The 14,015-nt window shown below is 35.3% G+C and overlaps 1 protein-coding gene across 2 annotated transcripts; it reads right to left on the minus strand.

The window, feature by feature from the left end:
• Window positions 1-646: 646 nt before the first annotated feature.
• On the minus strand, window positions 647-14,015 carry LOC142332973 (uncharacterized). Of its 2 annotated transcripts, XM_075379722.1 has the most exons (4): window positions 13,502-14,014; window positions 7,245-7,334; window positions 5,851-5,911; window positions 647-963 (listed from the first exon to the last, which is right to left on the minus strand). In XM_075379722.1, the coding sequence occupies exons 1-4, from the start codon at window positions 13,748-13,750 to the stop codon at window positions 746-748; spliced, it is 618 nt and encodes a 205-aa protein (XP_075235837.1). In that variant the 5' UTR covers window positions 13,751-14,014; the 3' UTR covers window positions 647-745. The 2 variants fall into 2 exon arrangements, with proteins under 2 accessions (XP_075235837.1, XP_075235838.1); XM_075379723.1 differs by lacking the exon at window positions 7,245-7,334 and having other exon boundaries at window positions 13,502-14,015.

Genomic DNA, 14,015 nt, shown 5'->3' on the forward strand with positions numbered 1-14,015 from the left:
GGTCGCTTCGTCCCACGATACCTGCCGTCGATCCAACAATTGACGTTTTGATTCTTCTTTAGGCATACCCTCGTATACTCTAGTTAATTGTCGGGCCCTTAATTCGATCAAGCCGGGGCACCCCGACGCTATCCAGATACAGATATCACTTCCACCGCTTTTCCAGGTATTATGCGGTAAACCGAGATGATCCTGATGGCTGCCCTTCGCTAAAGAGAAGCCAGCATCCCCTACTTAGCACCGGTAAAATCTACTTCCGCCTCCGGCGTACCGAAAGTGAACTTTTTTTATCTAATCCTCGTAATTTTGAGAGTGTAACAGCAGCGGGTGCCGTTGTGTAATATGTAAAAACTGTTATTTCACGTTAAGCAGCATTTTGAAAGATATATAGATACATAATTTTTCGGACAGGATTTTAATTGTAATCTTTTATTTAGTATTTTATAATTAAATTAGATTTTCTATCGTACCTTTAAGTGAATGAATATAGTTTTTTCTAAATTTTTATTAGGATCGATATAAATATTTGATGATGATTCTTTATAATTTCATTTAATATTTTTCTTTTCATTTCATTCTGGCTTTTCAGAAATTATTTTTAGAAAACGGATAGGAAAAGATGCGGAGTGTTTAAAAAAAAAAGATAATAATAATTAGTGTCATTTTATTAATTTCCCTTCATAACAATTTTGATTAAATTAACAATAAAATAAATAGTTATTTTTTGTGATACTATGACATTTTTTTAATTCTTCATTTCAAGATATGCTTCAAAAAATTTAAAAACACCAACATTTCCCTTAACGTCCAAAATCTTTTTTACATGTCTTACGCTGTTCAGTATTCTGTAATTACTACTATCAAAATCGGTTGATCTAAAAATTTCTCTTTTTTGACGATATATTGTGGCATAAATATACATTTTGCCAGTCATACTTGTCGATAGAAAACCAACATAATATGCTGTAAATTATAGCAAAAGTTGATAATTAAATTTTAATGTAAAATATAAATACATAAGCATAATGATTTTTTAAAAATTGATATCTTCATATAAATTATATATATATATATATATATATATATATATATATATATATATATACACACGAGGGTTATTTTTTTTCAAGGTCCGATCGGTCGCGAAATAAAAACCCGTGCAAAAATCGGATGAACCTTTGCGCATAGGTGTTGCGCAGCGTCTCTAGTATGGCCTTAAATCACGCCGCGTCACTTCGTTTAGTTCTGAACACGCAGCTAGCACGTAAACATGTCTATAACAACAGCATCTCCCGCCAAGTGTGAAGTGCGTGCGATAATTCGATTTCTTCAGGCTGAGGGGTGTAAAGCGGCTGAAATTCATCGACGAATAAGTAATATGTACGGTGAAACTTCAACGAGTGACAGCAAAGTGCGGCAATGGTGCAGGAACTTTAAAGTAGGGCGTACAGATGTTCATGATGCAGGCGGTCAGGGAAGGAAGCGAGTGTTAACCGATGATCTCGTTGAGCGAGTGGATGAGGCGATTCGAGAAAATCGTCGGTTCACAATTTCTGTATCGAGCGATTCGTTTCCTGAAATTTCAAGGTCGGCTCTCTACACCGTTGCGAGTGAGAGACTTCAGGACCGCAAACTGTGTGCGAGATGGGTTCCCAAGATGCCGTCCGACCATTACAAAACTGAGAATGGACGCCTCCCTAACGTTTCTCCAGCGCTATCGCAATGAAGGAAAAGAGTTTTTGAACAAAATTGTCACAGGGGACGAGACACGGGTCCATTTCGAAACTGAAGAAACAAAAGAAAAATCCAAACAGCGGATGCATTCTCATTCTCCCAGTTAACCGAAGAAGTTCAAGCGAACCTTCCCCAACAGAAAGCGTATATGGCTACTGTGTTCTGGGACCGGAATGGAGTTGTCTTGGTGGAATTCATGGAACGCGGCACGACCATCACTGCAGCCTCATACTGCGTGACTCTTCAACGTCTACGAAGGGCGATCAGAATAAGCCGAGAGGAATGTTGTCATCAGCCATTATCTTTCTCCATGACAATGCTCGGCCGCACACTGCAGCTGTAACAAAGAAGCTACTGCAGCGTTTTCGTCGGGAAGCGTTTGATCAGCCACCATACGCCCGGACTTGGCTCCATCCGATTTTCACCTCTTTGCTCACATGAAACGCCGGCTAGGAGGACAACATTTTGACAGACATCGAGCTGCAGACCGGCGTAGAAACACGGCTGAAAACACAGGCGGCTCCGTTCTACGATGAAGGTATTGGAAAGTTGGTACCGCACTACGACAGATGTCTAAATCGGAGTGGCGGCTATGTAGAGATATAGCATAACTATATAAATACTTGTTACAAATAAAAACTTTTTTATTTTCACTGCGGTTTTAATTTCGTGACCGATCGGACCTTGAAAAAAAATAACCCTTGTGTATATATATATATATATAATCTTGTGGTTTCTGCGAGTTAGTTACTCTCACACAAAAAACTATTCAACTGATTGAGCTGAAATTTTGCATGAATATCTTTATTACCTGGAAATAACATAGGACTAGAATGTTTCACCGTTACAACAAACTGGCCGTTTTAAGAGGTTGCGTTTTGTAAATTTTAATTTGCTAACAACCAGATTATGTTACTTAATGATATTCCATTGCGGATAAACCGTTGGTGTAAACGAATTCGGAGACCGCTTGCATCTTTTCAAATTAAACTTTCTACCAAAAAAAGATCTATTTTTCTTTTTTGATATATTTTTCGATCATCAATATACGTAGCTTTAAAATTGCGACTGCGTACGGCGTAACGGCTCAACCAACACTGCTAATGCGTGTGCGACGCGGCGAAATAAAAAACGAGAAACGAAGTCTCACGGTCAGCTCCTCCTGGTTTTCGGCCTGATGCGTGTCCGCAATGCGGACAATTAGATGATGTCCATCATGTTCTGTACGTTTGATCAAAATACGAATCGATACGCACGGAGACTATCTGTCGGCTCGATACTATCGAGTCGGCGTTGGATCTCCACGTCGATTGGCGAAACCAGACCGAATGGATAATAGTTGAGAATTTCCCGCACTATTTGGCAAAAGAAAGGGATATAAAGGGGATTTAGGCCGCCTGGGCTTTCTCGCGTTCTTGTTTTGTATATGCAAATTTTTTGTTGTCGGTTTGTTTTACTGTAACTGCGCGTTGAACCTACTTCTTTTACCTTCGGGTAGATAGTGCATTTCAGTCCATTTCCTATTTTGTTCCTTACTTTGTTTTCTCAGTCTTGTTCAAGACTAACGTAAGATGTGTTTTTTTAGTTTTTTTGTTTTTTAGAGATATTAGTACATCGATGGGAATGTAACATGTATTCGCATCGGTGAAATCCTGACTGAGGCAAGAACGTGGCTAAGAGGTACCTTTTGCCGAGGTTTTGAAGATGACCTCCGGTAAAACACATAATGGCTTGTTACGGTGGGGGGGGGGGGGCGACCGCAACTGTCATTCTGCTACGGGATCAGGATGTGCATCTAAAAATAATCTATACTGAAATAGTAGGAACTTAAATTAAGATGAATATGATTGTTTCATATGTGTTTTGCCTAAAATGTCGATGAAAATAGAGGTCTTACAACTGAATGTTTAGTAATTTTTCACAAATCTATTATAAAATATAAAAAATGGTTGTTCCGATATAAAATATTTTTGACAGAAAATCCGAGTAAATCGACATCGTTAAATTGACTGTAATAGTTGTGTGAATTCATTTCTAATATAATCTATTTAATTTTCGATCGCTGAACGATAAAATCTTAAATTTATTCAAAAATCAATTCGACTAATTTTGACACGAAATACTGTACTGCACGAAGAAACAGAGGTATTTTAATTTCATCAAATAGCAATTAATTTTTTTAAAATTATTTCAAAAACATTAAAATTTCGTTTCTTAATATTTTTTTTAACATAGCGCAAAGTATATTTAAATAATTTGATTTAGCTTTCCTTTCTTCTTATACGCAATAAAACTGATTTTTATTTTAAAATATTTTCCAATAATCGATACTGTTGTTGATTTAAATATATAACGCGGGAATTAGTTTATAACGCAAAACATAGATTTTCCCAGTTTTAAATTATTTAAAATGTTTTTTTTAAAATCATTCGTTGTTTACAAAATTTATCGAAGCTTTTACAACACAAATCTAAAAAATTGTATTTTGCGAAGGATTTTTTTTTCTGTTAAAACGTTTTTTTGAAAATTATTATACGTACTGTTATCTCTATAATTTGCTATAGATATACAGGTTGAACGTTTTTATTCAGTTTTTACACGACTGCCCATAAAGGATTGTAATGTATTTAGGGTATATGTATCTGTGTTTGACCACCGAACCAGCTCAGTCGCTGAACAAATTTAAATGCGTGATGCCGCCGGTGGTCTCTTCGACTATATATAAAGATTTAAAAAATTTTTAAAAATGATCCTATAACAAAATTTTGATCCCGGTCGCTCTTTAATTATACTATATTAAGGAGCAATGTTGTTTTTGGCAGTCGTGTTTTTTAATTTTTCATATTTATCTCTTATAATTTACATCTAAAACATATAAAATTATTCCATTCACTCTTTATTTACATTGTAGTTTTATTTTTTCATCAGAAATTATTACGAAATTTTTTCTCAAGCTAACCCGATCCTCACATGACACGTGTTTACGCTGAGCAAACAGCTAAACGCAACGTACAGGGAACTTCATCGGCTGGTACGGAGGAACGCAGGCCTCACGCTATCCAACAAGATCTTAATTTACAAGGCCGATCTGGACGTACGGTGTGGAATTGCGGGGAAAGGCTAGTACTAGTAATGTGGAAATTACACGACGATGTCAGAACAAAGTAGCGAGGGTAATTGCCGAAGCTCCGTGGTTCACGCGGAACGATGAGATTCAGGATTATCTGGAGCTCCCATCGGTTCGTGAGATCGCACAACAGCGCAATGTCAAATACTTGCAGAGGCTTCAGAATCATGTAAACTGCTTTGCAATTAATCTGCTCGATAACAGCAGTGACGTCCGACGGTTGAAACGAACCCAAGTACCCGACTTAGGGTCTGCGTAACAGTTTGGAATCTAACGCCGTCCGGTTTAGTGATGCCGTATACAATTTCTTGTTACTTCTTCCTTTTCTTTTTTTATTTGTTATTAATGTTTGTTTTGTGGACTATACGGCGCTGAAATTAACGGTTTGTGACTTACGATCGAGCTTGAAATTTCATATTTTTAAGTTTGCTTGCAACTGTTTATTTATTTATTAAATAAATAAAATTCTGTTTTTTGTTTATTTATTTTGGGGGTTCCTTAAGGACCTTCTCGTCACGTGCTTTTGTTAGGAAACTTACTTATGGCTCCGCAGGAGAGTTGATTGTAATTATAATTGTTATAGAGAAAAAAATAGCTAACCCAAAACTGGGTAATTGTAAACTGGGAAAAAAAATTGCAAAAAAGGGGGGGAACCCCCCCTTTTTTGCAATTTTTTTTCACCTGAAATTAACTCAGTATAGCAGGAAATATTGATATTAACAATAACCGGGTTGGAGAAATAACCCGATAACACACTAACATAGTGTTTTAAACATTCTCAATATTAACATATTTTGCATATTAAAAATATAAGCATTATAAATAGAATCGACCAAACTTAACCTACGCTCGTTTCGATCGCTAACCTCGACTAATTAACAGTAATGTTTTGATTATTTAAATAAATACAATAATTACTAAATTTATTATTTAGATATTTTAATAATATATAATACTGAATAAGACGTAACTATATTCAATAAACTTACGTATAAGTTTATTTTGTTGGAGTATGTCGTAATAGGAGAATCCTTCTTTCAGCTGATCAATCTGAAAAAAAAATTTATAACCGGTAAAAATAATACGAAATATGAAAAATGTATATATTTTAATCGACAAAATGTTTACAGTAACAATAATTCTTACAGCTATCATTTTTCGATTAGATAAACTACAAGGAAGTAAAATACAAAAAACGGTGTCTATATCTTGAAAAATTATCAAATTACAAAATGCGAACCGCAAAGACTGTAGGTTATTACACCGTTTTACAGCTAGCGTCTTTCTCCACAAAATAGGCGTTTACATATGCGATAACCTTCTCGTCCGATGAAAATCTCTTTCCTCCAAGCGAAACAAGAAAAAGTCACTTGGGGCCAGATCTAGTGAATACGGGGAGTAGTCGACCGATTCAAAATCCGATTTGTGAATTTTAGCTATGGCGAATGTCGAAGTGTGAGCGCAGGCCCATTGTCCTGATGACAAAGCACTTTCTTCTTCAATATCTGCCTTCAGCTTGTCAATTAAATATGCGTAATACTGCCCCGTTATTGTTTTACCTTTCTGAAGATAATCGATAAACAAAATTCCGTTACTCTCCCATCCCAAAAACAGTCGCCATCACCTTCCCGGCCGATGGAACCGTCTTCGCTTTTTTCGGAGCAAGTTCACCCTTTGGAGTCCACTGTTTTGAATGTTGTTTCGCCTCAGGAGTGTAGCGGTGGATCCACGTTTCATCTACAGTTCTGAGTCGAAGGAAAAAATCTGACTCGTTTTGCTGAAACTGTTCCGGCAGAGCCTTGGAAATGTTCATTCGTTTGCGTTTTTGGCCCAAAGCGAGCAAACGCGGCACCCAACGCGCAGATAGCTTCGCGTATTCAATTTTTCAGTTAATATATGACAAATACGTCGTTTAGATATGCCCATACCCTTTGCTACCTCTCTAACCCCGGTCGTCCGGTACCATTTGGTGAACGTTTTCGATGGTATCAGTGACGGCTGCAGTTTTTGACAGAGAAAGTCATCTCCATACGCCCTTTTCAATTTTGAAAACGTTACAGTAGCAACACAAAACTTGATTGCACAACGTTGCACATAATTAGTATCACTCGTTTTTTGTAACGCACAACAAAAACTCGTTTCACGAAAAGTTTGTGAAACCTCTCGCGTGACAACAATAGACTAAAATACCTAATATAAATCGTGCTTTTTAATAATAAAAGCAATAAAACTTTCAACAACATTTCATAGAAATGTACTGGATTCTATATTTACTTATTTAATCTAGCTTTACGAGTAATTTAATAATTAGAATAAAAATATAAATTAACGCTGTGATTGTAGAAAGATTTTATAAAAGTACAGAATGACATTACATACTTACGTTTAAATTCACTAAAGAACAAACTATATAACATATTACACCTTTGGTCTTTATCCATATATTTAACATGAATAAAGTAGTTTTTCGTTTCTGAAAGCGGAAGCAAACAAAAGATTTTATGAAACAATTCCATTTCAGTAAAATTCATATCATAAATTACACAGTTTAGATTCAAAATTGAATGTCATTTCATCAGAGGCTTGTTTGAAATATAACAAAATAAATAAATAAAAAATCAAAAAAAAATCTGATGAAGGCACCACATCTTCCTTGTACGCATATTAAATTACAATTACATAATATTTTAACGTGAAAAGTATATAAAATTTTATTTAATTAATAATTCTGATATTTTTTTTATTATTATTTATCGTACAGGTTTTTTATAATCACATGTTAATAATTATTAATATATCAATATATTTAATTAAAAAAAAAAAAAAAAAATGCTAAAAGTCGGATTCTAACCGATGTACCTTCCCCTTGTAAGAGCAAATTATTCATTAATAAAACATTTATTCGGTTATAACTCTGGAACCGATGAAAATAAGTACCACTTACGATATATCGTTGAAAAGCTCCCGATGAGGGTTTATTACTGAAGTTAAGAAAAAGTTCAAAATCCACATATTTTTTTTTATTTTCGGCATTTTTGGTTACGTTTGATTCAGTCGATTGCAATCAAAAGGGGAGGTGAACAACTAGATGTTACAACAGTCCTAAATCCAAAATTTCAACATCCTACGGCTAATCGTTTTTGAGCTATGCGAGATACATACGTACGTACGTAGAGACGTCACGCCAAAACTAGTCAAGATGGATTCAGGGTCGTCAAAATGGATATTTACGTTGAAATCTGAAAACCTAAATTTTTCGCGATCAGAATATATCTTTTACCTTGTACAAGGAAGTAAAAATCCTTTAAAAAATTGGTTTGTGTGGAACTACGTTTCGCACGAGATTTGAGCGTGACAACGTCTTTCAAAGACATTTGATTGCAATGTCGCAAAAAAAACTTGTTATTCTTATGAAGTAAACACATGTTTAAAAATTAATTTTTAATCTTACATCGATAACGATCCTTTACGCACAATCATTTTTTCCATCGAATAATAAAGAAAAGCAGTTAACTTTTCATACCGTTGTTTATATGAATCATTCCTAATTTTTTAGTCGATTGTAACATAACCTATTATTACTGCACTCGCCGACCGATGCTACTTTTTTTTAATAATAAAAATAAATACGTGACATTATATCGCTAATTAGATATTTAAAATGTAAGAATTGTTTTCCTTTATTGCCGCAATTGTTGTGTAATAAATAATGAAAACCACATTAACTTTTCACTTTACTTTATTAACAGTCGACGAAAACAGTTCACGTGTAGATGCAAGTTGTGTGCTGCCGCTGTCTATCTTCTACTCGGACGCACGGGCCAATCGAGCGGAAGAGAGATAGATGCGGCACAAACCGAACGCTTAGGCCGATCGTGCCTCTCTCTTGCACGCTCGGAACGGGACGATGAGTCGTGCTTTTTCGTGCGTGCTGCCGGCGTCCATCGATTTATAAGACGTTGTCACGTCAAAAAGTATCAGAATGGAAATTCTTGAGGCCAAATATCAGTGGAAAATTTGCTTATATATTTTTTGACAAGATATTTAAAAAATACAGAAAAAATCTTCACGTCGTAAAAAATGTAAAATAAACGTCGGAAAATAAATTTGTTATGAAAAAAAAAGGGAAATTTTATCGCTAAAATATAGCCCGCCCAGTTATATATTTATTTCAAATGAATTCCTGCAACGCACTTCAAAAATTATGCTAATGATTGCTCATTTTCTCGGCAACGCCTGTCAGTCGTACAACCACGTACACAGCTTTTATTACATTATATTATTACGTATAATCTGAATATAAAAGTAAAAAAATTATGTATTAATCTATATATAAAACTATTCAAGCTTAACAAATTCGCTCAAGTAAATTTTTTGCTATATCTAACACCCCCTTCAATAAAGGGCAAAATAAGAAAAAAAACTTCAGAAATTGTCCTGCATGTTAGGTCCGGTGTTCATAATTTTAAAAAGATTTAAACATTTCTTTATAGCTGTATATATGAAATTTAAACATCCAAAAATATTTAAACAGAAGGGAGTTAAAAAAAAAAATTTCTATCATTTATACGTATATATTGTAATAGATTTGAGCGTTGTCTTCCGCGCGTCCTAGCATTGTCACTCTAACGTTGGTAGTCGATACGATTCGGAGTATCTCCATTCTCAAAACTACTTCTTTTAGTGTAAGTACTAAAAACGTCTCGCTTAAATCAATTACGATAATATAAAAAATCTGATGCGGGCACTACATGACTTCCTTGTACGCCTATTAAATGACATATACACATTTTTTGTTGAACTTCATTTAAACATATTTAAATTGAAAGCGAGATACGATCCTTCAATTCTGAAATAAAAGTGGACGGTTACACGATCGCTGAAATATTTATACGATTATTAATTCAACAATTTTAAATGAAATATTAGTTTAGAGTAAAAGTCCATTGATTTCTCTTTAAATAAATCGTTTACCAAATAATCCGATAATAAAAACCGGTTATTCTACACCGTAAGGTCAAAATTAATATTTTTAACCGTATAGAGTATAAGAGTTCACTAAACAGAATAGTTCAATTATTATTAACTTTTATTTATACGGAAATCTTGTGCGTATTACGCACAAGCTAAAAGAATGTTCAACGACCGCTTTAAATTGAATAAAATTCAAAAATGTATTTTATTTTTTTATCAAATAATTAAATAAAATGGTTTTTTAAAAGCAATATACAATTTTTATAAGAATTTGCTAAGAAAAAAAAATACAAAATCGATACGATTATAAATTATAATTTTCAATTAATATTAAATAATCAGATGTTTCACCAAATTTATTCCGTATACACATACAGCGTAGGATCAAAAAGTAGTAGGACTGAATTTATATAGCGCGAATGGAGCGGTGGAAGGAAGTCGGACCGCCTGAGCGTGTTAGCGGGAAGCCTTCCGAAGAGACCGATATTTTTTTCAGTCGCCTGCGGGCTAGCGGAGAGTAAGCACGTCCATTTCCGTGAACCTCTGTTAAGAAGTTTCGTCGGGATCCGAGATGGATAAAAATCTCGAGCGGCGCTACGCCATCAAATTCTGCGTCAAACTCGGAAAAACCGTGACGGAGACCTTCAGAACGATTAAGGACGCCTCAGGGATGCTGCCATGAGCCGCTCAACAGCGTTCGAGTGACATAAACTGTTCCGGGAGGGGCGGGAGCTCGTCGAAGACGACCGGCGCGCCGGTCGCCCGTCAACTTCAAGGATCGATAAAAATATGTCCGAAGTTCGTACCCCCTCGACAGACTGTGAATGCCGGTTTTACACGAACGTGCTTAACAGGTTGCGCAAACGCGTCCTCGGCGTGCTGCCAGACATCGCCGATTCTTGGAAGCTTCACCACGACAACGCGACGTGCCACACGGCGCTGCTACTGAGGGAGTTTCTGGCCAAGCACAGAGTTGCCGCGTTGCCTCACCTCTCCTACAGTCCAGATCTGGCACTGCCGGACTTGTTCCTCTTTCCTCGGCTCAAACGGGACCTCACGGGAAACCGATACAGTTCCGTAGAAGACGTCCGAGAGGCCGTGACAGCATCTCTGAAGGGGATCCCGGAAAGCGAGTTCCATAAGGCGTAAGCGCACTGGGAATCGCGTTATACGCGTTGTGTCGAAGCACAAGGGTGCTATTTCGAGGACTACTAAGGTGTAGTCCCTTTGTACCGATTAGTTCAGGAAAAAAAAATTTTAATTAATTCAGTCCTACTACTTTTTGATCCTACCCTGTATGTAATGCCTATTAAATATTTTTTTCATATTTTTTTTTTATTGTTATTATTGAATATTTTTTTAATCATTTTTTTTACAATCACAGGTTAATATTAAAAAAGGTTAGTAAATCAATATTTTTAAATAAAAAAAGAAAAATTAAAAGGTTAAATGCGCACCGATGTGCCTTTACTTTAAGATCCAAATATTTCATTAATTAAAATCTAATTTTAATTTTGATTGCAATCAAAAAGGGAGGTGCACAACTAGATGTTACAACAGTATCCTAAATCCATAATTTTAACATCCTACGGGTAACCGTTTTTGAGTTATGCGATATATATATATATATATATACGCACAGACGTCACGCTGAAATTAGTCAAAATGGATATCTCCGTTGAAATCTGAAAATCGAAATTTTTCGCCATTACAATACTTCCTTTACTTCGTACAAGGAAGTAAAACGAAAGTTAAAAAAAAGAAAAAAGGAGATGAAATCTGAAGACCAAACTTTTTCGCGATCTCAATACTTCCTTGTACGAAGTAAAAATCGTGACAATATGTCACGATTATATATATTATATTGTATGTAAGAAATTGGCTTTAATAAAGTTTTTTTAAAATGCATCTAAAGATGATCGAAATTGGTTTTTTGCAATATCCCCCAACCGCTTCCAAATTTTGAAAAAAAAATTATAGGATGCATGACCCATACATAGAAATATTTGAGCCAAATTTGAAGAAAATCTGTTTTATCAATGCTGAGATACAAGGTCAAAAGCAGTGCGACACACATAGGTACATACATACTTTGTTATAGATAAACTATGACAGGTTATCTCTAAAGTAAAGATCGATTAATTGTAAAAAAAATTAATTCTGAAAATTTTATAAATATTTTTTATTTATCTTAAACTACATACATTATACTAATTCTTTATATAATCTCCACATTAATTAAGACATTTATCGTAGCGATACACCGGCTTCAATATACCCACGTCGTATTCTTCTGTCGCCAGTCCATTTAGCCACTGATTAACAGCATTTTTAAGTTCATCGTCACCCGCGAATCGCTTACCTCTAAAAGTTCTTTCAATTTCCCAAACGTAATCAAAAGGAGCAAGTCCGGACAATACGATGTGATCAAAATGTTCTCAGTAAATCACGTGTCGGACACGCAACGTGTGGACGTGCATTATCGTGCAGCAGGACGACGCTGTCGGTCAGCCGCCCACGTCGCCGATTTTGAATGGCGTCCCGTAACTTACGTAGAGTTTCGCCGCAGGCTTCTGCATTTATAGTCGTTCCACGTGGCGTGAAATCGACCAGCAGTATGCCAAACCGATCCCAAAAGACTGTGGCCATCAGAGTCCAAATGGCTGTGGCTTGACCTTTGTCGGTCTGGTTGGTGATCGAGGATGACGTCATTCACTTGACTGTCGTTTTCTCTCTGGCGTGTAATATGCGATCCACGTTTTATCGCCGATCGAATTAAGGAACTCATCACCTTTTTCTGTGTAGCGCATCAAAAATACCAAAGTTGATCCCGTTTGGATTTTTTGTGACGTTCCGTTAAGACATGCGACACCCGACGTGCACAAACCTTTCTGAAGCCTAAACAGTTGTGAACAACGGAACCGATAACAGCTCTTGAAACGCCACGAAAAAGAAGGGCCAGGTCGGAAATCGTTGAGCGACGATCTTTTGTGATTTCATTATCGACGCGTTTCAAAAAGTCCTCGGTGAATATCGAGGGCCTTCCCGAACATTCTTTATCGTGCACATTAATTCTGTTGTTTCTAAACCTTTCATTCCATTTTCGGACGTTTCTTTCATTTATTACATTACCAACTGCCTATGAATCTCAGCCGGCTTTAACGTTTTGGTGGTTTAGAAAACGTATGACTCCACGTATTTCACAGTCGACTGCAACATGGATTTTCCTATTCAATTTATAACGTAATAACTCGCACGTAATCAAAGATAGTACAACGCGACAACTTACAGACAATCATGCAGTGTGTACATTACTAGCGTAGTTATGAACGATGCAGGTTCGCCAACCTTACGAAGAGAAATTTCCCAGCAGTCTTTACTTTAAAGATATCGCTCGTAGTTTGACCCCAAAACGTAAATGTTAATAACGGCATCCAGTTATTCCGCAGAAATTGATTTTTTTTTATTTAATAAATATTATAACTGAAATATATTAATAGATTGTTCTTTTCATTATCTAATTTAATTTTAGAAAAACAAATTTTAAAAACTTTAACAATTTTAAAAAAAATTGATTGCATTAATAGATTAATTATTTTTTAATATTTAAATTTAATAAAAATAAAATTACGATAAATTTTGCTGAAAAAATAATTATATATCTACCTCATAAGCAGCGTCTATATCGGGACTTATGAATTCAATATACGTGAAGGGTGTTGCTGGTGCATAAGCAGGGATAATTTGACCTTCACCGTATTTAAAGTCCCCGTAAATGTTGTTAAAACCACTGATATTGAACGTTAAACTTATTTCATTCTTTACTCTTACACAATTTAACAGATTATGTAATGAATTTATTTTCACAAAAGTAAAACCAAAAATGACAATAATAATTATTTGTAGTTTTAACATAATCTCTTTTCTTGCCTCACGAGTTTACGTAAATAATATTTAATATCGAAAAATAATTAACGGTATAATTACGCGAAAATTTTCTTAAATAGAAAATATTATTTTTTTCCAAAAATCCGCAATCACAATTTCTTAGAAGGAGTATATACGCATCGGAAGCTTATTTTTACTAGAAACAGCTAACTGTAGTAATGAATCGGCACTTTTCATAAGTTTTGACGTCATAGTTGATTTAATGTGCAGAATCTGTTTTCTTGGTAACTTC

This window comes from Lycorma delicatula, chromosome 12, assembly GCF_047948215.1.
Source record: "Lycorma delicatula isolate Av1 chromosome 12, ASM4794821v1, whole genome shotgun sequence".
NCBI lineage: Eukaryota > Metazoa > Arthropoda > Insecta > Hemiptera > Fulgoridae > Lycorma > Lycorma delicatula.

Excerpts from the sequence above, each read along its gene's own strand:
- LOC142332973 (XM_075379722.1), bottom strand. The coding sequence starts at position 13,750 with ATGTTAAAACTACAAATAATTATTATTGTCATTTTTGGTTTTACTTTT. Across the intron at positions 5,912-7,244 it reads GTTCTTTAGTGAATTTAAAC|ATTGATCAGCTGAAAGAAGG; the intron begins GTAAGTATGTAA and ends TTTTTTTTTCAG. Across the intron at positions 964-5,850 it reads CCAACAAAATAAACTTATAC|CATATTATGTTGGTTTTCTA; the intron begins GTAAGTTTATTG and ends TATAATTTACAG.